Here is a 25,839-nt window from a genome sequence, read left to right on the forward strand (position 1 = left end):
AGGGGTAACAAGCGCTATATAAATGCAAACATTTTTCCCTCTTCCATCCTTCCGATATACTTCTGAATCCATAAAACCTGACTAACATATCCACCACTCAAATTACTTTCATATTTCACTGTACCAATTCAACATTAATTCTTTAAGGGTTCCGGAGTAGCGTGCTACTCACCGATAAGGCACTTGAACGCCTCATCTGAGGTAGTTAGCTCTATATAAATGCGATTACAATACAATCATTAATTTGTCTAATGATGATGATTATTCCTTTTCCCCCTGTGCCATATTGCTTGCCATAGGTGCACACTAACCTCAATTTTTTTAAAGATGACTATTCAATTTACCCATTCAGTTTCCTGGGTGCCACAGGTGTCACCATTAGAATATATGGACATAAAGGAAAGAGCTCTATCATTCTGTATATTGTGATATGATGGTGTGGTTTGACTTTAAAGTGGTTACCTAAGTAAACAAAACAATCACAGTAATCTTGCCTTTGTCTGTAATAATTCAAATTCAAACAATGCAACATTTCACACTAAGATCCTTATTACGATGAAGCTCGGAAAGCCTCTGAACACAGTTCAGAGGCTTTCTGAGCCTCAACGCGGTTGAAAAACCTTGACAGCATCATTACAATGGAGGCTGTCAGTTTTTAAACCGGCCGGACATTCCGGCAGGCATCCGATGGGTTCAAGGAGCCCGTCTGCCAGTCCGAACCGGCACATAATCCCTATGGACACCATTTCACACTGTCCGTATTACGATGTCGGTTTCAGGTAGGGTTTCCATGCTGGGCTTTCCGACATAGAAACCCTGTCGGAAAGTGACCTTTTGGGCCCCTAGCAGGACCCCCTTCAGCCACTGGCCTACGGTTGGGGCACCTATGGTGCCTCCCTGTTCATCCCTGCTCCACGTGGCAGGCACCGTGACCACACGGTGCAGGGATAAATGCATACTCCCTTTTTTGTATGGGAGCCTATGCTGTGGCCAGTTCCTGACCGTAGCTCAAGCTCCCATACAGAAAAGGGTAATTGCACCATGTGCGGTTGCATCAAAATTCAGCAGTTGGGACCTCCAACCAGAGTTCAGTCCGACTCATACCTGCAAAGGTGTTGGAGATTGAAATATGGCCCTAAATGTTTTTCTTGCTTGTTTACTCTTAGGTGCATAAAAGAAGAGACATCACCCGCAGTACTGCCAAACAGACGGCCTGTGCAGTCATACATCAGTCCTTCAATCTCGTTTGCTTGTGAAGCTTAGTACCACTGCCAACTGAGAGCTTTAAACTTGAAAACGAAGGGAGTGTCCAGGAGGACTGTTCCATATACAATTAGCATGACACTTAGACCAACAATTCTAAAGTTCTCTAGCTTTATTAAGCTTAGTTTATATTATTTAAATACACAAAACAAATAAACTTATTTTTGCATGTCTTGAGAAAGAAAACACATATTCAAAAACAACAGTGTTAAACAACACATATTATACGTAATGTCATACAAAACTCATATTGACATAAAGCATGATAAATTTGTGAAAAAAACATACTACAAAACTGTTACATAACAAATATATACACACATATTTACCAATTTAACCGCACCAGCGGAATCACCCACCTCAGTCACTTCGCAATTATACACGATTCAATGTGAGATGGAGACATCACAATACAGTGATATCCCACAACTATGCACATTGAGTCTACCACCACCTACTTCTCAAATGTTGCCTGTGTCAGTGGCCCCTGAAAAGAAGAAATTCCAGGCTATTATTATGGGTATGTTCAGGCAGGAGGGGCCCTATGAGCAAAACCACCCAACCACATGTTTGTACAATGGGAAGCTGGCAACAATGTCAGTGCTGGACCTCCCCCCTTTTTGTTTTATGGAAGGAATGGGGGGCATATTATCAAGCACGGCATTAAAATTATCGCTGCTTTAGCGGCAGAAAACTGCCGCTAACGTGGCGATAATGGGCTTGATAATATGCCGCAGAGAATTCCAATAGAAGCCCATGTTGACACCAGAACATGGGCTTCTATGGGAATTCTCAAGGACATATTATTAAGCCCATTATCGCCGCTTTAGCGGACGTTTTCTGCTGCTAAAGCTGCAATAATTTTAACGCCGTTTCTTGATAATATGCCCTGGGATTCTTAGAGTTTGTGGCAGCCATCTGACAGACCTATTTTGTCAGAGTTGCATTTCCAGTGCTGCATCCCAATGTACTGCAGTTGGTTGGGCAAGCTTTGCAGCAGGGTGTTGTCAACAGGCATGTGGACCAGTTGTCAAGCAACTGATTACATGTGCATCACTGCACATTGGATCTCTTTTGTGGAGGTAAATCAAATGGTATCTGCTGGTCTTGGCCCTGAAGAAAGTTTTAAGAGGATTCAGCACCATGCAACAGTGGCCATGTCGCCATGGATAAATCACATACAGCTGTAAACATCTTGGACAAATTTAACAGCAAGGTTTATGAATGGCTGTGACCCAGAGGTCTCAGATTTGGATTTGGTGTCACGGACAATGGAAGTAACATAGCCAAGGCCCTGTCAGATGGTGGCTATCTAATGGTCCTGTATTTGGCCCACTGCATCAACCTGGTGGTACAAGGCTTTCTCAAAAAAAGGAGACATAGTCAGCAACATACTAACCACATGCAGAAGGATCAGCAATAGTTTCAACCATTCTTTCAAAGCCTATAAGCAGTTGTGGATAATTCAGCAAGCTAATAGAGCACCAGTTAAACCCCTGATACAGGAGGGGCTAACATGTTGGAACTAAGCCTATTAAATGTTGCAGTGTGTGTTTGAACAGTACAAACAGATCAATTACTATGTCATTCCAAAAGGAGGGGGTGCAGGTGTCAAAGCTATGACCCTGGACGCGGACAAATGTACCTAGTCAAATGCCTGACAAAGATGCTACTCCCTTTTGGGGTTTTCATGCCGGAGGTTAGCAAGGAGGCTAGTACGATGGCCAAGCTATCCCGTTGTTGCATCTGCTACAGGAACAGGTAAAGAATGTGTCTGAAAGGTTTGCACCCCACAGGTGTGAAGAAAAAAACAGAAGTGCATGCCTTGGTTGAGAGCTTAGTTTGTCGCTTGGCTTGTAATACAAGGCTGCAACAGGACATCATCTCATCCAAACAGTACATCTGTGCCATACTTTTTTGTCTAGGGTACAAAAAAATTCTGCCTACTTTCATTCCTTTTTCTGAAGGGGATGCTTCAAAATACAAGAGTTGGATTGTTGAGGAAGAAGGAGACCTGGAAGAAGAACAACTGGAATTTAGACTCCAATCCAGCAGTTCTGGGGTGCTCCCTTCAACTTCCAGAGAGGGCAGTCATGTCTCACAGCAGCCAACAATACCACCAACCACAACACCGGCAATAAGAGCAACAGGAGGACCAGACCCAACCCCTGCATTGTATTGGTTTCAATCAGCAGGGCTTAAGTCCAGTGCAGAGTTGATGGCAAAAGAGGTTGAGCAAGTGGCAGCACCAATGACCATCCACAGGATGTTCCAGGAGTATCAGGATGATCAAAATAGGTCTATTTGGGTCATACCCCATAGATATATTGGCATGTGAAGATGTGCCAATGGCCAGAGCTCAGCAGGCTGACAATAAAGTATCTGGCCTGCCCTGTAGCCAGGGCGTCTGCTCAGTGTGTGTTCAGTGCAGCTCGTGCAGTACTTAAAGTGAGAAGGACTAGTATATCGCCTCAAAATGTGGAGAAACTGACTATGATCAAAATGAACCAACATTTCATACTATACAATAACACCGTTCCTGTAACATCAGAGGAGGTGGAGGTGGGATAATTGGTCAGAATCGAGTGTATTAGGTGACCAACTTCTGTGTGAACCACCTGAGTATGAGAATGAACTCTACTTCATGGACTGAGTATGCCAGTGCCCCCATAGAACCTTTTAATTATTCTTGTTGAACATCTTTCTTTGCCAGACAAAAAACTAGTAGAACATTATTATTTTTGTGTCAGATTTATGTTGATCCTCCATTTTTTCGTCACATATATTGCTGGACTTCAGTTTGACCTGTGTGCATTGAAGATGCCTCCCCAATTCCTTCATGAAGTTGGAGTCAATGCCTGCATCCCTTGAATGCCTATCCTTTTTTCATCAATCAGCACTAGTAGGGCTGCCCCAAAAGACTGTTAATCTACAACAATGCCAATACCAAATTCCAATGTGTTGCCTCCTTCAAAGACGAATACCTACTACCTAACCTACCCATGCTTGGTTTGGAAGAGGTAACTACAACTATTGCAATGGTGAGTGAGTGATAATTGATGATTCCTGTGATGGCAGACAGTGAGGGAGGGTGTTGAAATGTGATTTAGGAACATGCTTGAGATGATTTGCAATGTTTGGGGCCTGAATGATAGGTGATAATTCTTTTTCCCTGGAGGTGATTCGGCTTTACAAACTTACTCAGCAAAAATGAATTTACCTGTATGGTCCACTCCTACGTTCCTTCTGTTATTTCATCACAAGTAGGGATGCGTCATGAGATCAATTGATCTACAAGACTGCTAAATTGCAGTCTGTTGCTTGCATCAAAGGGGAGATAGTGTGCCTACCACTGTACTTGGATTCGAACAGGTGTCAATAAGTCATCTAATTATTGAGTGATTGTGAGTGACGATTGATGATTCATGTGGTGGTAGACAGTGAGGGCGGGTTTTGAAGTGTAATTTGGGAACTTGCTTGAGATGATTTACAATGTTTGGGGTTTGAAAGATGGGTGGTTACCTTTTCCCTGGAGGTGATTCTCCTTTTTTCTGGTTCTTCAGAGACCAGCGCAGTCACTTTAGTTGACAAACAAAAACGTATGCAAAATACTGCAAATCTGTTTCTCTGCTAATTGTTCAACAGCAGTGCACTACGTGTCTATCTTGCTTGGGTCATGACTGGTCTAGGTTGGAGTTACTTGGAGTCAGGAGGAGGATGGAAGAACTCAGGTTGGGAACAGCTGGACTATTTCATTAACGGGTAGAAGCAAGAAGTTATCGACTTCAAAAATGAGACTGGGACCTACTACTCAGGTATGTTAAAAGGAGAGAGGTGCCTTAATTTGTGAAATGCTGCTATGTGTATGTCTATGTGGCAAAAGTGAAACTCTGAGTCCCCCTCTTGTTTTATTGCTCTGCCTCTGAGCTTCTTGATACACTCTTCATGAAGTTTATCTTCCTTCAGTCCTTCTCCTTGACTCTAAAATACAGTTTCTGTTTTACAATCCACAGGCCTCCTAGTCTACTGCAAGAACGAAAGGTGAAAGCTGATCTCAACACTCCTGCTTACCTACCGTACCAGTCCAGACAGGCACCTAAGAGTGATGGACATTTCAGACGAGAATGCAGATGCATCACCTAATTTTCCCACAGTATAATTTTTTCTTTTACCAATCATATTTGGAGAACTGGGTGGGTGGATTAACTCCCAACCTAGAAGATATAACATTTAGATATCTGATAACTTGGGTGTCGGGCAGCAGGACTGTTTGCGATACATTTAACTGTACTGTATCATACTCATTACTTCATTTCCTCCGACAACAGATTAATGAGAAATGATGTGCTGCTCATTGCTCAGATGAATGTTCTCCTTGTGTAGTGTTTGTCTTTGGCAAGCCTTTCCCCAAATCTCCTTTCCCATCTGAGGAACTTCGATTTCCGATCGCGATCGAATCGACACGCCATTTTGTGCTCCGCCGCCATTTTGTGTTGCCATCACTCAGGCAGCACGGCGAACAAAGTCTATTCTGCTTTTTCTGCAGCTTCGTGTTAAAAAACAGCCTTTCTGCCTCTATTTACAAAGCTGGTGTTAGGACTGGCCGAGTACACTAATCCCCGTCTGGTTTTCTAATCCCCGTCTCAACTATCTGTTGGTTCACACTATTCTTTTCTGACTTTATCTTATCGTCTGGCCTTCACTGTCTTCTGCTAGCATTCTCTCGTTTCACAACTGTCCTCCAATACACACAAACGTATCTCGCCACCTGCAAGTTAATTACGAATCCGTTAATAAATTAGATTGAGGTAGGGGTGACAAACATAGTTGGAGGAGAGGTTTCTTCGAGTCATCTGACACTTTTGTTTTCCAATCTCTCCTATTGGTTCTGTCATGTTTTCCAACTTTCCTTATTGGCTCTTTCTTGTATGTTCTGGGAGTGTATTTGGTTAATGTATATGTTACCTATATAGTATATAAGTTTGTGTGCCACAGAGTGAAATGGCAGTCTCCTGAGAACCTACCTTGTGTACTTCTGGGATAACTGTACTAGCTGCAGCTAATAAAATCTGATCTTCTAACGCCGACAGAGGGTCCCGTGTCTCTGTGTAGCTGAGCTGGTGAACTCCGGAGATTGAGGCGTACCCTGCGCCGCCAGACCCAAAAGGTTCTGGTTCTTCAACTGGCGCCCAACGTCGGGCGGCTTCAGTGGTACCGGTTCTGCCCGAAGGTCTTGAGGAACCCCGCAAGAAAATTCCGGAGGGTTCGCGAGCCACGTTAAGCGACCCCTGTATATCGAAAGTGGTCCGAAAGGTCTTTTGCAGCGCGGTTACTCCTTCCTGACGGCTACTAATAGCCGCTGCCCTGACTGCCGCCCTGCCTTGGCCCTTCCTTTGGTGATGTATGGTAAGGCGAGATGATAGACGGGCCTCTGTTGGTGTGAGAAGACGTCCTTAGTTAAGTGTCTTCGTGGGACGCGGCCACAATTTTTTTTTTGTTCTTTGATTCTCTTGGTATTTGTAGTCCTTAGATTCGACTATTGCAATAGCCGAAGCCGAGGGTAAGTGCATTTGTGCTGCGTAGACTGAGTTTTACCCCCTTGAAGTTTGTGAACAGTCCGGTGAAATCACGAGATGCCTGGTCTGACTAAGTTTGGAAGAATTTGTTGCTTTGGTTGTAATAGGGATTCCCGACTTGAGGACTCTTGTCCGATTCCTTCGGTTGGAACTCCCACATATGAGCTTTATTCAAAACATGGTATTGGCCCCATTGCCTTTAACGAGACATGGACCCGATACACGAAGAAAGATGGTGTTCTAAAATGGCCATACAATAGTAGTTTCGACTCTGATGTGTTAGACAATTTAGAAGCAGTCTTATTCAAAAGAAAAGCCCGGCTGGCAATTTTTGACTCTTTTCGCCTTTGGCGTAAGGAAGCCAAACAGAAAGAAATTAAGCAAGCAAAACGAGATAGGAAAGCACAGGGTATGACAATTATACAGGCTGCCCAACAGTTTAAAGGCGATGAAATTGATAATGTGACTGAAATTTCAGAAAGACAGCATCGCATGGCGATAGATAAATGCTTTCCGGTGTTGCCTGTTTCCCCTTCCGATAATAATAAAGAAATAGAAGAAGATCCCCTAATGTCCCATTTATTGAGGTTGCCTCCGCCCTATGCACAAAGTGCCAATGCACCCCAAATGTTACAGCCTGTACAGCCACCAGCGGTACCTCCGCCTGTTCCGGCTCTTCCACATTTGCCTCCTCCAGTATTACCGCCCTTGCCGGTTTTACCATTAACTTCGACTTCTTTGCCCTCATCTCCTGATCTTGGATCTCCTTAGCCTTCTGTTCCTCCTGCAATAATCGGTTATCCTCCTGTCAGTTCTCCTAATACTTTGTCTCCAATTCTTATGTCTAATTCTCCGTCTGTGCGTAAGCGTCTCACAGACACTGTCACTGGTATTTTATCTCCTTTCTTCGAAGCTTTAAATATGTCTCCGGCTTTTGCTCGAAGACAGTCTCGTAGTCAGTTCCCAGATTTTGAAGAACGAGAAAGATTAGACTCTCTTGCACGTAAATGGATCAAAAAGGGTCCTCGATACAGTGTGCTTGATATCATGCCTACTTTCTTGCAATGGAATGCGCCTACACAAAGATATGTTTTTAATGCAATGTGCGATACTCTCATTAAAGAATGGTAAGATGTGAATTCGAGTCCAATCCCACAAGATCTGTTAGATGTTCAGACTGATTTTGATAAAGGACTTGTTGTGGGTTCTAAGGTTGAGAAAGCTGTAAGGACACTTATTTCTTATAGATCCTTATTGTTCTCTCAGGCTTTCCTTGATTCTGATCCGTCAGTTAAACTAACACTGAAAAGTTATCCCATGAGAGAGGTTCCTCCAGTATGGAAAGAAGAGGTTGCAGCAGCAGGTGCTAATCCACTTATTCCCGCTCATTTTCAACGTATATGGGTACATGTCCCCTGGAAGAGATCTGAAATTTTGGCCCTCAAACAGACTCTACCGGATCCTCGTAAAAACCCTGCGGGTTATTACAAAGACTTATCACAGACAGTTGACACCTGCATCATGAACCTAGCTGATATTGATATGCTAATTGGAAATGTAGTTCCACAGACAATATGGGCTAAGATTCATCGAGAGGATCACGCGCAGGAACTAGGTGCTACTTGGGATGTTATAACTACTACTGATAGAGACCAAGTGGGTGGTGCAAAGCCTGATGCTTTGATTTCGGAACTCCCTGGTAGGATTATTAAATTAATGAAAACTATGATGCCTGCATTGAGAGTTAATTGGGATAAACTAGCAGCATGCAAACAAAAGAAAGATGAAAGTGTCTCTGATTTCTTTACTCATTTCGAGGAGACAGTTATTGATCACAGTGGTCAAGACATGGCTACAGAGGGTGGACAGCGATTATTTGTGGACAAATTCGTATTCAATTTGCTTCCCGAGCTGTCACATAAATTGAAATATTCAGAAAGTTCATGGGCTGTTTCTTCTTCTGCCCAGATATTGGCTACTGCACAATATTACGAAAATAGAGATAAAGAAGAAAAAGAAAAGCAAGAGAAAAAGACGAAAGAATTTAAAATGAAGGTTCTCTTGCAACAAGCTTATCCTCCTTGTTATGTCCAGCCTCAGTCTCAACAGCCTCCGCAGTTTCAGAGGTTGTATCAAAAGCCTGAGCCATACACTCCGCGACCTTTGTTAGGACCTAATCAATGTGCCTATTGTAGAGAAGAAGGTAATTTTAAGAATAGTTGTCCAGTATTATTGCAGCGCAATGGAGCATTATCTGCTCCACGAGGTCGTGCTGGCCTCCAGTCAGCAAACAGAGGTAGAGGTCGGGGTGTGTTGACTCAAGAACAACGTGCCCTTCCTTCTCCCAATTCCATGAACTACTTCGATCAGCAGAATGTCAGGTCTACTCAGTATTACAATGAAGACCATTATATTGAAAACGGAAATGAAAGTCTTCATGTCAACTAGGACAGCCATGGACAAAGTAAGGGAGTTGTGTCGGTTCCAGTAGATCAGAATGGACCTTATGTTAACGTCACTACAATGAGTGTTTTAGAGCCATTTCTTCTAGATACTGGGGCGATGAGAAGTTCTATCATTCATTCGAAACTCCCTGGGGCACCTTTGTCTGGCTTAACAAATGTTTCTGTAGGATTTTCTGGCGCCCCTGTTCGCAATCCAGTTTCTTGCCCTTTGCCTATTTCAATTGGTCCTTATGATTTGGAAGCTCCACTTCTGTTAATGAATGGTTGTGGTGAAAATCTGTTGGGTCTAGACCTATTGAAAAGAATGCATGCTAAGATATATTGTTCTCCTTCTGGTGTACATCTTACTTTAGGACAGAAATTGATTTCCCCAATGTATTTGTCCAAAGATCAGTTCCCACCTGAATTGCTTTCTCTTCCAGCAACGCTTTGGGCCACGGGTCCGAATGATGTGGGCTGTCTTGAGATTCCACCTTATGTTGTCACTCTCAAGCCCAATGTTGAATTACCGCGCATCCCGCAGTATAGAATTTCCACTGAAGGTGAAAAAGCGCTTTTAGAATCATTCATGATTTAATTCAAAAGGGTGTGGTTGACGAAACAAGAGGTAACACATGCAATAGTCCTATTCTTCCTGTTCTTAAACGCACTGATCCTTCTCAGCCACCTGTATATCGTTTCGTAATTGATCTGCGGGAGGTAAACAAAATTGTTGTGCCACAATTTCCTGTTGTTCCAGATATCACTGCTCTGTTGACGATGATACCTTCCACAGTGACTTGGTTCTCTGTTATTAATCTAAAGAATGCCTTCTTTAGTATTCCCATTGCAGAAGAGAGTAGGGACATTTTCGGTTTCTCTCTTGGAGGCCGAAGCTTTCAGTTTAAGCGCGCACCTCAGGGCTATTGTGAAAGTCCCTCTATTTACAGCCAAGCTTTAAAATGTCATCTTGATACTTTTCATTTGCCGTCTGGTGCAGCTCTTATCCAATATATGGATGACTTATTAGTCGCTGCAGATTCAGAAGAAATTTGCAAAAATGTCACTGTTGCATTGTTACTCCATTTATTTAATCTGAATCATAAGGTTTCACCTTCCAAATTACAATAGGTCTGTCGAGAGGTTACCTATTTGGGTCATCTCCTATCAAAGGAGGGACGGCGATTAACCCCAGAATGAATTCAGGCGATTACGCAAATGTGTATGCCATCCACACAAAGGGAAGTACGTGCCTTTCTAGGTATTACCTCTTACTCTAGGCAGTGGATCCCTAACTTCTCTCTAATGGCCAAGCCTTTGTCGGCACTCACTTTAAAAGATACGCCTCAGCCCCTTCCGTGGACTGATGAGTGCCAAAAGAGTTTTACTGACTTACGTACTGCTCTGTGTTCTGCCCCTGTATTGGGTACTCCTGATTACAGAAAGCCTTTTACGCTCTATGTTCACAAGAGAGAAGGTTGTGCGTTATCAGTTTTAACACAACAATTTGGAGACAAACAGCTGCCATGTGCCTATTTTTCGGCTACGTTAGATCCTGTAGCTAAAGCATTGCCCAATTGTCTCAAAGCGACAGCAGCAGCAGCAACTTGTATTCGACAGTCTGCTGGAATAGTGTTGGATAACACTCTCATTGTTATGGTACCACATGCAGTGGATACTTTGTTAAACAAAACGAAAACGCAGCATGGCCTCACCCACCACCAAATATTATTTCTAACAAATTAATTCCCTGTGCAGTAATGAAAGGAAACTTGACTTACTGTACTGCAGGGCAGGGTAGAGGCATTAGGTGTGTAGGGTAGCTCTTTTGATATAAAATAGAGAGGTCACTACACTGATCATCGATCCAGAATCTTTGGCTTATTCTGCCACTGTACTGGTCGACAGAATCGAAGTCAAAAGGGAAAATTCTGAGCAGGTGTAAAACAAATCTGTTATGGGAAACTATAAAACAGATTTTGGAATCACTTCAAGAGGCTATAAAATCAAATTTGGCACATGCCAAGAATGGATTTTTTACTTTTTTGGTAGGAGGGGATGGAAGAAATTAGAAACAGAATAAAGGTGTGAGGTACTAAGAGGTGTCTGAGTGGGCGAAGGGTAACACACATTCCGTGTTTGGTTTGTAGTGCATTGAAAACTTTGTAAATGTTGCATTAACTGAAGCAGATGCACATTGCACAGACAACACTGCTGTCCTGAATTGAACCATACTGCACTTCGGTCATAGGTGGCAAAATGCCATGGGTGGGGAGAGGGGTGATGAAGAATGGGTTGGATTTATCTGCCTCGCTTAACAAATACAGTGAGTCAAGGTGAAGAAGAACAAAAATTACAAATATACCCACCCCTTTGAACCATAGCTTTGACAACCCTACACAAACAAAGTAAGCAAAGTAGGTGAGCATCTTGCCTCTCTCCATGAGAAGAGCTGCCTTGCTTATTTTTCCAAACAATCCAAATATTCATTCATCTTTTCATTCTAATTTACCCATAGCCACCATGATTAAGCTTTTCTTTCTCTCATTCAGTCTTTCAACAAAACTTCAAATCCATTATCCATCCATTCAATATCTACACTTTCTTCCAACCATCCTTTTGCCCATCCATCCCCTTTCCAACCCCTGCACCCTTTCACCTACCCAGCCTTTCACTCATATTCCATTTTCCTTTCTTTTAACCTTCTGTTTTTTCACCTTTCCCTCAAGGCATCAACGCTCCTTATGTGACCATTTGGTAAGTTACAGATGGAAGAGGCCATAATAGCTCAACCACGACTGCAGCTGGTAAAGCTGGGGGGTTCACGGTCATGAGATGACGATGCCCTGGTAATAGCTAGTGAGTATAATAGCAATTGTCAATAAGGAAGTAAGTATGTGACTTACCTGTGCCAGTCCCTACAGCCACTTCTCCCCCCAACTGAATCTCCTCCTACAGCAGCTCTACTTGAGCCATCACCATTGGTGATCTGTGTGGCTAGAAGAAAACATTATACATAACATTTTAGATGACAGATACGGCTCCCCTTAATTTTGTCAATCAAAAAAGTACAACTGCAAAACATCACTACAGTTCAGTTAGCACGGTTGTATCTTGAAACAAAAATATTACTCTGGGTATTTGGTTGGGTGAAAACGTTAGTCAAGCAAGGGGTGAAATAATGTCAATGAAAGACATATGATATTGTTTGACAAATGCATTGGGAGTGGGACCTCATAAATGCTTTCCAATCATGCTGCAGTGTCATGGAAAACTGCTGGTATTCTGTATAAATTGATCACACCACATACAACATCGGGGGGGATCCACGACCATGGCCACTCTCTCGCGAACTAAACTGTTAGAGAATGAGCAGGAAAAAGAAAGCCTTCTCAGCAACCATACATGGCAAATATTATGTATAATACTAGCTCACACATGGGCCTGCAATCTTCATGGTAGACAGTAGAGTTAGCAGTAGGGTTAGTAGATCCCTCGGCAGCGGTGCTGGTGGTCAGTACCGCCTGCTGACCAGCTGCTCCCAGACCATCTGCAACTTCCCTCTTTTTGCCCTTGGGTGCTGATGTAAGAAATAAAGAAGATAAAAAAGAAGATTACTGATTCAGTTAATCGCCACAATATTCTTATGACAGGTACACACAGTCACATAATTGTACTTCTCTAAAACAAATCACCTATAGTACTAGTTTCAAGACTATCATCTATTGTTGAGTTGCACACACTGATCCTAAAATCCCTATTCCAAATTCCTTAACAAAAACTACATTTGGAACTAATGCATTGCAGTAAATGATCTTTGATTCTATTCTCATTTCTGAACCCCATGAGGACCAACTCAGGCTCCCTTTTTTTTGCAATGCATAGATGCATACTACCCATCTCTGTTAGCTTGGAACTGTATGAACTACATTAAAAAGTCACAGAGAGAAGGCTAAGTCACTGCTATCACTGATTCACCACGGTGACAGGAGGACAGTCTGCAAAGCCTTCTTAATTAATCAGCGAAGGCAAGCATCAACGATAAGTACGATTAGGTAGTTTTGAGCGCCTGCCTAGCAGAATCTAAAAACTGGATCACATAATAATAATATTCTCAACATAAACTAAATGTAACTTTCCTCTGAGTGTGAGCTGTTATTCAGAAAAAGAAAAATGTTAGCATTGAAAAAACACAACAAATAATGAATACTCACCGAACCTCATAATATTGATACCCAGCAGGTCGATCAGGTCCTGCTCCCAGTCAAGAATATTCAACTAGCTGTGCATCTGCTGCTGGACAGTGCGCCGCACCTTGTTGGTGCGCTTCATGCACCAGCGCAATTGTTTTTGCCATTAGTCTGTTTTTGATGAAGACACAAAATGCAACCGCAAGACGCAGTGCTGCAACATACCTGTGTTTTAGTCTTTTGTCTTTTTCAAGGCCTGAAAGTAAAGAATTGGGCCACGATGGCATCCAGCCAATGGCAGTAGAGGTAATGAAGATTGTAGGGGAGACTAGCACGCATCGCGGGGAAAACCAGACCTGAGTTCAGCTAAGCTGGAACTGAAGAGGCCAATCACATGGGGCTCGTTGGGGCGGCTTAAATAGCCGATTTCCAGTGGTAGCATGTGGAGGGTGTGGCTAAGTTCCTGTCAACCATTACAAAGTACAACTGTTTGTTTTGACACATATAACCCACATGACTCCAAATGGGGAGCGGTATTATAGTGTTTTGTTCTCAGCACCTGCCACTGCCACTGCCACCAGGGAATGGTAAAATAAATGTTCAAAAACAGATAAAACACAATCCTGATCATAGCTACCTTTATGTGATGGCTCCTACTACTACCATCAGGAAAATAAACCACTCTTACCCACATGGACTATGAATAAGCATACAGAAATCAGATACGGTGAAACATGGGACAACACAATAATATCATCAAGAGCGGGGAGGGAGGCCACCAAACTTACATAAACATAAACATGCAGTAGCATGTTGGAGTAGTGTCATGACTGTCACCCATTCAAAAGGGCGCCCAACAGGGTGGGGCTTGTCCAGGAGCAACACATGAAATCTTTTAATTAAACAGGGAGCATGTACAAATGATGCAGGTTCCCAAGAGTTTTCTGTGGAGTCATATCTTTTCCATACTGTGAGATAACACAAAAGTCCCTGTATCCGTCTGGAATCAAGGATGTGTTGTACTTCATACTCAAGTTGACTTTGAACAGGAACTGTGGGTGGCCTGGTTGAGCGACTCAGTAATGGGGTTTCAGGAGGGACACATGGAATGCATAGCATATTCTGAGAGTATTTCCAACTGATCAGAAAAAGACCAATAAACCTGAGTTGCAATCTTTGCAGCCCTTATATTTTAATGCTCTGAGGGGACAACTACACATAGTCATCTGTCTTATATAATGGTGCAGATGTGCTGTGTCTATCTGCCTGTAGTTTAAATTTCTCTTTTGCTTGAGAATGTTTGGTACGCTCTTGAATTTCCAGTAATAGTTGGAGGCGTGCGGTAACTGCAGGAACTAAAGATGCATTAGTGTAGACTGGTAATGCCCTGGGGCGGTACTCTGTCAAGATATCAAATAATGTGCAGTGTGTTGCTAAATAAGTACTGTTATTGTAAACAAATTAAGCTAGTGGGAGTCCTATGTCCTATAGACTGCTTGATAGTGGATAGGAGACAAGGGAGGGTCTGCTCCAAGTATTGGTTCACCCTCTCTGTTTGGCCGTCTCTTTCAGGGTGATAGGCTGGTGAAAAGGCCATCTCGACACTCAAAGTGGTACACAGTGCTTTCCTAAAACACAGTGTTAATTGCACCCTATGATTGACATGATCTCGGCTGGAAGTTTGTGTACCCTACTTGTTGAATAAAGAGAATACTAAACACACTTGCTGTAGGTAGCTTGGCTAAGGGGATATAAAGTGTGCCATTTTTTGACTGCAGGTCGACAACTACTAAGATGGTAGTGTATTTGTGTGCTGGTGGTAAATCAGTAACAAATACTGCACTTACTGCATGCCAGAGATGTGGCGGTATTGGAAGCAGTTGTAAGTGCCCAGATTGTGCCTGGTGTGTGGACTTGTTTCTTGTGCATGTTGGATAGGCTGCTACAAAATCTGCTACATCTTTACTCATAGTCTGCCACCAGAAACACATTTGTCAATCAGGCCGCATTTTCTGAACCTCTGAATGACCTGCCAAAGGAAAATCATGATTCCATTGTAGGACCTGTTCCCTAAGCTCTTTTGTGGGAAGAAACAAAAAGTCGTTAAGATAGAGTAGTCCATTTGTTATGTATTTGTTTGGTTTTGCAAGCCATTCCTATGCATCTTGCGTTTGGGCTAGGTGTTGTAGATCAATGAAAAAACTATCCCCCAAGGTTGCTTCTATGACCTTTTGAAATGAAATGAAATGAAAAGAAATTTATACAGCGCAGACTGCCACCCTGACGGTATCCTGGCGCTTCGATTGAAGGATTACTCACTATAGCAGTAAAGGCCAATTGTCAATGAAGGGATCTATCACTCATCCCTAGGAAACAATCAAGTTTTCAGATCCTTCCTAAAGCAGGACAGAGAACTAACCTGTCTAAGGTTCTGAGGCAAGTCATTCCATAAACGCGCAGCAGCCACGCTAAACGCTCTGCCCCCCATCCTAGATTTTTTTAATTTGGTGGTTGTGATCAGAATTGCACTCGAGGAGCGGAGATGCCTCCCAGGAGTATACCAGGTGAACATCTGCTGTAAAGGGGATGGACCCTTGTCATGTACAGCTTTGTGTACAATGCAGAGAGATTTGAACCAAATTCTCTCTTTTATAGGCAGCCAGTGTTGGTCTCTCAGAGCCAATGTCATGGAGGAGCTACGCTGTTTATTCAGTGCCATCTTAGCTGCTGTAGACTGGACTCTCTGCAAACCCTGCAAGATGTATAGCGGTGCTCCCAAATACAGGGAATTGCAGTAGTCCAGTCTGCTCAGAATTATGCTCCTTACCACAAGTGAGCGGGTATCATCTGGTAATAACGGAAGGACCTTCCGAAGCATGCACAGTAAAGAGAAACAGACACCAGCAGTTTTGTTGGCCTGTGATTCCATCTGGAGATTATCGTCCACCATGACCCCCAGATTACGCACCGTTTTGACAGGAATCAAGGCCTCATCCTCACGGGTGAGCCTAAATTCCGCCGGTAGGGGTCGAGCTATTCTAGTAGCAGGGCAGTACACCACCTATGTTTTCCCCCCATTAAACTACAGGGAATTGTTCCTGAGCCAACTAGCCGTTTGGTGCCCACACTCCTGGAAAATGTCCATGGATATCGCTTGTTTCTGATGGGATGATGTGTGGGGGACCTGTTCGAGTTTACTGTATATGGTATGACCGAACCTGGAGAGTACATTAGCCTGTAGCTATTTAACACCTGGGTGGTAAGTGACAAAATCGAACCCACTGAAGAATTGCAACCAGAGCATCTGATGTGGTGTGAGGGCCTTTACTGAGCTAAAGAATTGTAGGTTTTTATGGTCAGTAAATATTGTGACTGTATGCTTCGCCACCATTAAGTGGTGCTACCATGCCTTGAAAACCAGTGTAATGACAAGCAGTTCTCTTTTAGCCACTCTGTAAGCATTTATTTAGAGTAGAAGGCAATGGGGTGTAGGTGTCCTGTTTTGGGATCCTTCTGAGTTAAAACTTCTCCATTTGCTACCTGTGAAGCATCTTATTCCACAAAGAAGGGTTGGTCGGGAATTGGGTGTTAAAAAGCTGAATTTACTTGACTGTAGTGGGTTTGGGACAGTTAAGGATCGCTTCATCCTTTTTTAGATCCATGGAGATGCCAGTGGGGGAGAGGAAGTAGCCAAGGAATTCTACTGTGTGAGAATGAAAAGGAAATGTTTCAAGTTTAGCAAATAAGTAATGGTCACAAAGGCATTTTAGAACTGCGTGAACATGTTGGACATGTTCTTCCTCATTTTAGGAATAGATGAGAATGTCATCTATATAGACAACTACACAGCTGTCTAAGAAGTCTTGCAATACCTTGTTACTGAAATACTGAAAAGCCACCAGTGTATTACCCAGTTCCACTCATCACCCTCCTTGACCCACACAAGATGGAACACCCACGGAGTTCTATTTTAGTGTAAATTGAGGACTGTCTTTTCTGATCTAAGAGACCAGGGATTAGTGGTAGTGGTTACTTGTTCTTTAGCAAGGCTTTATTAACTGTGCAGTAGTCAATGCAAGCCTGTAATTCCCCATTCTTCTTCAGTACAAAAAAGAGTGGGGTGAGACAGGCAAGGTGGAATGCTGATGAACCCAAACTCTAACAGTTCATGTAAATAATTTTTGAGATATTGTGTTTTGTGAAAGTATACACTCTGCTGCTGGGTAGAGTGGCCTCGATCAAATCGATGTGGCAGTCACTCAGTTGCCGTCACTGGGTCAAAGACATCTGGATGATTTTAGTAGACATGAGGTAAAATGGGACTTGCGGCTGATTCTGAAAGCACAGCACAATGTAAGGGAGATACCCACTCAATCAAGGCCTCTTGATAACATGTCCTTCTACAGTGTGGAGAATCTACCTTAACTGTGCAAAGCCACCAGTCTATTTTGAAGTTATGACACGAGAGCCATGGTGCTTTAAGAATAACACCAAAAGTAGGTGTATCAAAAAGATCAAAAGTGAGTTGTTCTGTAAGGCCATTATAATAGGGAAGGTCAGTGGCATTGTCTGAAACGTTGTAAGATCAGATGATAACCCTTGACCCATCCACTGCATGTGCGGGCTAAGGCTCATCTTTCAGGACTTTGGGAATTCCTATTTTTTGGGCTCAGGTTAGATCAAAGAAATTCCCTGTTGCATCAGAATCAGGCAACATGGGTAGGACCTGCTTTTGTTTTGTAACCAAAATGAATGTTACATGAGTTGTGGGGTATTGGGAGAACTGGGGCACTAGATCTCTCAACAAGGTAATCTCTATTCCTGTCTAGAATGTTACTTTTCCTGACTGTTAGATATCTGTCGACAGGCCGCTGTCTTGCTACTCTTTTTGGGACATACCATACATTCACTTGTGAAATGGGCAGCTTTGCCTCAATACCGGCACAAATCTAATTTTTCTTCGGCTGACAGAGGTCCCCTAACTTCACCTATCTGCATTGGTTTTGACTCTGAAGTTTTGTGTTCAGAGTCCTTGTGCTCTATTTTCACAAATATTACCTTAGTTTCAGCACAATATTTTTTTACCTTGCATTCTCCTAGACGATGTTGAAGCATCACAACTAAATCAGTAAATTCATCATCCGGTATATCAGTTATATGGGCCAAGGTGTCCTTCAGATTGTCCCTCAGTCCCCAAAAGACTGGGCCATCTCATCCTAGGGCCGTCTCATCTCTGCAAAGAGTTGGTTCAACATGGTAATGTAAGTTAGTAAGTCTTTCTTACCTTGACACAAATTTAGCAGTTTGTTATCACTTGATTGTACAAAAATGTGTTTGGCGAATAATCGGGTCATTGCTGCTTCAAAAGCAGGTCAATTATATAGTATGGGGTTGTCGTTACCAATGAGTGGTATGGACCAATTGGCGCTACCCCTCCAAGATAGGAAATGGCGAAAGCTACCTTTGCCGCATCCGTAGTAAAGGCCTTGGGTTTGCACAAAAAATGAGGTTGACACTGGGGTAGGTACAGCTATGGGGACCTGTAGTGGTGTAGTGGAATCCTGATTAGAGCATTATGGGGAGGTTGCCTTACCGTGACTGCCTAGGCTATGTGGATTTTGTGTGTTCTTTTCTGTTGGGTTCTCCCAGGGATTACTTTTAGGTGTGTATTGTATGAGAAAATTCATAGCTCAAGATTCTTTTTCCTGAGTTTGTGTATCTCGACTTGTGGGTCTTGTAAAACCCTAGCTAGATCTACAGCCCCTGTCTCTTCGGCCACAAGGTTATGGGCCAAATATTGTTTCTTTATGTGTTCTTGGTCCATATCACCAAAGGACATTTTATTTTTTGTAACTTGGCCTTCTTTCACAAGCTACTCACCTGAAACTCCAGGCAATTACAATGGGGTGACGACTGGATCCAACACCCTCTGAGAAAAGCCTTGGTAGCAATGAAAGCGAGCAAACACTGAACCACTGGAAGTTCGCAAAGGGAAGGTGGAGTGGGATGAGAGAAGAGAGAAAACAGATCACACTGCATTGCAGCATGTCTCTTTGCCGGGGAACTGTGTCAAGATGAGGGCTGACTGGGTTGCATGAATACCAGGTATCAGGGCCCTCCTCATGCTGCACTTGTATGTAACCACAAGATAACTTGGCATCTGTAAGTACAAACACAGTTAAAATATACACATATTCCCCTCATTACATAAACTTTACAAGTAAGAAAATATTAACTTTCAGAATTGTTCCTAGACCAACTGTCATCTGAATGCGGTTATTTTCAAGAGTTCAACCAAATGAAGTACTAGCCCAACAATCGTGATGCACTGAGATGTGCTTGAAAAATAATAAAAATTCTCTAACCTTGCACAATATCCATACTCATGTGCTGCTTGTTAAACCCAGTTACTGTCCAATTGCTGCAAAGTTCAGATAACAGTTTCCCCAATGAGCTCAAGATGTTTGGCACCATGTATGTAAGACGCAATGTAATTGTGTCTAAGAAGCAACTGTGCTCATAATCTGATGAGTCTTTAAAATGCTCATCTGAGATCAGCAGTGGAATGGAAGTCTACACAGGGGGCTGCACGGAGAGGCACGATAACGCAAAGGAATTGTTTTTACCTTGTCTCTGTTTTTTATGAAGATGCAAAGCAGCAACAGCAAAAGACGGTGTGGGGCGATACGAATGCTGCAGTATTTTCTATGTTTCATGGCATTGTGATGAAGAAGTGAGCTGCAATGATGTCCAGCCAATGGGAGCAAAGGTACTGACTGTTGCAGGGGAGATGAGGACGCTTGCTGCAAGAGTAGAGAGGCACCCCTGGGAATCCTGGACCGAAGTGTAGGGGAGCTGTAAGTGATGAGGCCAAGCACACAGGACACATGGAAGGTGTGGCTAGGTTCCTGCCTATCATTGCAACATTCAGCCATTTGTTTTGACTGGTGTTACCCATGTGGCTGCGAACAGTAATCAGTATTACAGTGCTTTTCCTCAGCACCTGCCACTGTCACCAGGGAATGGTAAAATAAATGATTGAAAGCAAATAACACACAATGTTGATCACGGCTAATTTATATGATAGAAGCAAAACAAACAGGCCGAATCTTAAAAAGACGGTCACAATCAGGGTGATCTTGTGGCAACGCGATACCATTATCCCCAATATGCAGCATCCGAAGCAGAAGCAAACACCGATCATGACTCTTGATTGAAGGAAATATAACCATTGCCATCAAGGGACTAGTATACCAATATGAAGACATTGACAGCTTCCTTATCAAGCCCATCAAAAAAGTTAAACCCAAGAACTTCCTCAACTCATCCAGATTTGTGGAAATCAACCAGGTAGGTCTAGAGTGGGGCCAAATTCTGGCACTGTTGTCCCTAAATTACTGTTCAGCAAACAAATTAGTCTGCTCAAAAATCTCCTCCAAAATATATTATCCATAAAGAACTGAAAAAAATGTATGAGCAAAACGTTTTCAGTATCCACTCTACACCCTGTGACACCAGTAAAGGCAGGCAATGCTGGCTGCTCCATGTCTGGGGCAATGCTGAGGTCAGCTCTTCCAATGGGAAGCCTTGCATTCCCAGGCTGCAATCCAGATGACTCTTACTGCACTATCGCCACATCAATGTCCTCTTCTAAAACATGCCCTTTAGCTGCACTGAGAGTGGCTTTATCATCTGAAGATTCCTCTTGGACAGAAAAATCACTGCCAGAATATTCCATTCCCTCTTCTGCCTCAGATGCAGAGTCAGTCACTAAACCAATGTCAGAGGAAGACTCGAAAAGCATACCAACAATCTGCTGAGCAGTCATCCCGCAGGGAGCCATTATCCTTACTAATAAAGGAAACTTCACAAACAAGTCAACAAAAACCAACACTGTGCAAAATAAATTATAAACAAAGTGTGGCTTAATCACAATGATCTATATACTTAAAAACTATACCGCTCACTTTCCAGAGACAGCTAGACTCACCAGTACCTAATCTGCAGAGACACAGTAAAAACCAACGATATCCCACTAGAAAGAAAAAACAAAATACAATTACTCACAAGCAAACACAATACACATCGAGCACAAATGGAAAAAAAATTCACACACAATAGAACAGAAGCTAAACATACAGCTACAATTACACCATTTATTAAAAAGCACATTCATGCAGGGAAATGAAACTCATTTAGAGTAAATAGTACCAAAAAAAAACATTTTCTTACCAAACACATGCAACTACGCAAATGGCAGAACTACCAGTGATGAAACCACAACCTAGACCATGAGTCAAAAGAGCAAAAACTATGAACTAGATTAAAAGGGAGAAATAAAACATTACAATCACAAATGCGAAGGAAAAAAACATTATAAAATGCAGATGGGCCTACAAATATACCCAATCTGCCACCAAGGGGGACAGAAAAACACCCAAAAGTAAATAATAACCAATGCCTCATCCCATTGGGGCAACCCTTACCCAAGAGGCAACCCTCAAACATAAATATATGCATATCCCTGGTGGTTGTTGGTTTTCTGCCTGCCTGGGGGCAGATGGGCCTAAAAATATGGCTGATTTACCGCCAGAGGGGGCAGAAAATGACCAAAAGTAATTTAAAAAAATAAATTATTAGCGCCAAAAGGGGAGCCCCTTACCCAAGGGGCCAACCCCAAACATAAATGTATACATATCCTTGGTGCTAGTGGGTTTTCTGCCCAGATGGGCCACCATATAGGCCCCATCTGCCCCCGAAGAAGGCAGAAAATGACCCAAAATTATTTAAAAGACTTATACCCCCAAAGGAGGCAATCCTTGCCCAAGAGAACTCCCCCACGCATAGAGTGAGAAAATAAATGGTGGTAGTGTTTTTTTTTACCCCCTGGGGTCAGATGGGCATCGAAATGCGCCCAATCAACCACAGTGGGGGCAGAAAATGGCCAAAAGTACATCAATAAATTATAAGCCCCAATAGGGAGGATTTTTGCCCAAGGGACCACCCGCGAACATGCTAGTGGGTCCCCCCCCCCGGGAAGCTGGGCCTTTCAATAGGGCCGATCCACCCCCAGAGGGGCAAAACAATTGCAAATAGGTTGATTAAAACAATTAAACACCAAATAGAGGCGATCCTTGTCCAAGAAAATGCCCGCATGCAGAACGCTGAAATTTCCCTGGTGCTAGTGTGGGCATTCCTTTTGCACCATTTCGACCCCATGCATGACTGTGCATTAGGAATGCCCTGCAAAGTGACACTGGGAGAAACTCTTTCCTCTCCCCTGATGCCTCTATATACGCTGAAACCGCACCCAAGCAGGAAAAATGTACCTGCTTCTTGGACACGCTGGAAGCAAATAGCTTCCAGCGCATCCAGCAGCTCTTCATGACGGAAGCCAGCACCATGCATGCTCACATCATGGGATTGCCAAGGGGGGTCGAGAGTGGCAAGGGAAACTCTTCCACTGCCATCCCTGTTTGCAGCGTTAGATGGGCTGCCCATGGGGGGAGCACCAGAACAAGCCTCAGCATACTCTCACAGTTGCTCATAATGGAACTGTTCCGTCATGAGCACCAAAGGGGTTTATTTGGTCTAGCAGGGATGCTAGAATTGATCCCTTGTTTACTAGTCTCAGATTGTGTAACTCAGTGAATTAGGTAAAAGTTGCTTTTGTGTGCAGAGTGGACTTGCAGTCACTGGCAGCTAGTGACTGCACAATCTGCTGCTTATTTCTTCACCACCCTACGTGGCCCCTGTCCTGCATAATGCAAACAAGCGGCTGCTACTGCACATGCGCTACATGGTGCATTTTTTCAACCTCCAAGTACTACATATTTAAGCTATTATTTCTCATTTATAAGCCAATAAAATCAAACCTGAATCTATGTTATGCCCATCCTGAATATTATGATTGGCTGGGAGTCACAAGTTGCAAACGAAGAGGTGAAAGTCTAAATAGGTTGCCATGGGGTTGGCGTTGTGACCCCTGGTCGCCCCCAATTGAAGTCTATGGTCACCCTCATGAAACACAAGAGGTGAGACAGTTATTGGCAGAGTTGTAGTATGTGGAGTAAGGTTGGGAAGGAGGATGTACTGAGGAATATTATCAGGCACAGGTGTAGTAGGGAGGTGTAGGTGGTGCATAGAGAGTGGGGAAGGGTACCAAGTTTCAGTGGTAACATACAGTATAGTTAGGGGGAAGGTTGTGAGATGGGTTGTTGGTAATAGAGCTGTAATAGAGGTCTATGCTGGGGGAGAATGAGTGAGGTGAGACTTAGAGGATAGGATGGTCAGCTGTGATTGGGGTGAGTTTAGGGGCGATGTAGATTTCCTGGGGTGCACAGTAGTGTAGGCTAAAGGATGGGGAGAACATTATTGTATGAGAGTAGATGCATGTTTGGTTGTATAGGAGATGAGGATACATCTAGAGTGATTGGGGAGGAGTGCTTGTGGATTGTATCTGGGAAGAGAGGGAGGTTATACCCAAGACCAACTAGACCACCAGACTAGGGAAAGGGGTGCTAGCTCCACGGTGAACTAGTCTCGACCTATTGTAAAAGAGAGGGCTTACCTGTTGTGTAGGAGGTGAATTGGGGTACACAAATGTCCCAGTGTCCCTGCATCTGCTGCTCTTTTAATATGTATGGCCTTGTGACCTAGATATCACACTGCTTTAATAACATTTATTTCTATTAGAGTACAGAGCCAAATAGAATATTTTGCATTTAAAGGCTTCCACAATTCTCCCTCTGCCCCAACTTCCATTTATTGTTGTCTTTATCATCATGACACTGCCCCCTTCCAGGTGGGTACATCCCAAAGAGGAGGTGTCGAGCTCTGGGGCCTGCTCGACACCTCCGACCCAGACGTTGCCTTCCTAACCGAGACCTGGTTGAATGACTCCTTAGCGCCCGACATCGCCATAGCCATTCCGGACGGCTACAAGATCACCCGCAGGGATCGCGACAACGGAATCGGAGGAGAATAGCCATCGTCCACAAGTCCACCCTCAAGGTCTACACCTACGCAGACGACACCCTCAACACCGCCGAACACCTGCACTTCCGAATCCACACCGACCCCAACACCACACTCAGAGGAACACTCATCTATAGACTCCCAGACCCCGTGCTCAGTTCAGCGACTCCATTGCCGACCTCGCCAGCACCCACGCACTCGCCTCCACGGACTACATCCTCCTCGGGGACCTGAACTTCCACCTCGGGAACAACAAAGACGCCAACTCCGCCACCCTGATCGACAACCTGGCCAACCTCGGCCTCAGACAGCTCGTCACCGGACCAACTCACTCTGCCGGCCACATGCTTGACCCCGTCTTCTCTACAAGCACCCATGCCACCGAACTCCACTGGACCGACCACTGCTGCATCCATTTCACCTTCAAGAAACCAACCACGCACCCAACAGCTGCCTCGCCGCTGCTGGAGCAAAGTCACCGAAGATCAGCTGACCTCCACCCTCACCCAGAACCCACCCACCGACCCCACCGACCCAGACATCACCGTCCACAACCTCAGACAGTGGATCGACGACTGCGCCAACACCCTCGCCCCACTCAAGAACCCCTCCAACAGCCACACCAGCAAGAAAGCATCCTGGTTCACCAAAGAGCTCCAGACCTCCAAAGGTACATGCCAGAAACTGGAGAAGAAATGGCTCCATGATCTTACACCGGACAGCCATGCAGCCCACAAGGACGCCACCCGCAGACATCACCAACTCATCAGAGCAGCCAAGAGATCCTCCTTCAAAGCCCGCCTGGACAACAACATACACGACAGCAAAGAGCTTTTCAGCATAGTGAAGGAACTCTCCAACCCCAGCGCCAACACCAACGACATCCCACCCTCACAAGAGCTGTGCGACTCACTGGCCACCTTTTTCCACCGCAAGATCGCTGACATCCATGACAGCTTCAACACTACGACCGCCCTACTACGGCTGATTCCACCTCCCCGCGAACACCACCTGCACCAACCGCCTGACCTCCTGGTCCTTCATCAACGACAACGAGACACGCAAGGTCATGAACTCCATCCACTCAGGATCTCCGTCAGACCCCTGCCCACACCTTGTATTCAACAAAGCAGACGCAACCATCGCACCTCAACTACGGAAGGTCATCAACATCTCCTTCGAGACAGCGACATTCCCGGAAAACTGGAAGTACGCCGAAATTAATGCCCTCCTCAAAAAGCCCAATGTGGACCCCAAGGACCTCAAGAACTTTCGGCCCATCTCCCTGCTCCCTTTCCCGGCAAAGGTCATCGAGAAAATCGTCAACATGCAACTGACCCGCCACCTCGAGGACAACAACACCTTAGACCCGTCACAGTCCGGATTCAG

The 25,839-nt window shown here is 44.0% G+C and overlaps 1 protein-coding gene across 1 annotated transcript in view; it reads right to left on the bottom strand.

The window, feature by feature from the left end:
* The window catches only part of LOC146820882 (uncharacterized), a 196,301-nt gene that overhangs the window by 110,305 nt on the left and 60,157 nt on the right, over nucleotides 1-25,839 (bottom strand). The window contains exons 3-4 of the mRNA XM_085609759.1: nucleotides 12,720-12,863; nucleotides 12,190-12,280 (exon numbers count right to left, since the gene is read on the bottom strand). Coding sequence (XP_085465885.1) covers nucleotides 12,190-12,280; nucleotides 12,720-12,863 — 235 coding nt within the window. The remainder of the gene's footprint in view (nucleotides 1-12,189; nucleotides 12,281-12,719; nucleotides 12,864-25,839) is intronic.

The sequence above is a fragment of the Triturus cristatus genome, chromosome 6, assembly GCF_964204655.1.
Source record: "Triturus cristatus chromosome 6, aTriCri1.1, whole genome shotgun sequence".
Lineage (NCBI taxonomy): Eukaryota > Metazoa > Chordata > Amphibia > Caudata > Salamandridae > Triturus > Triturus cristatus.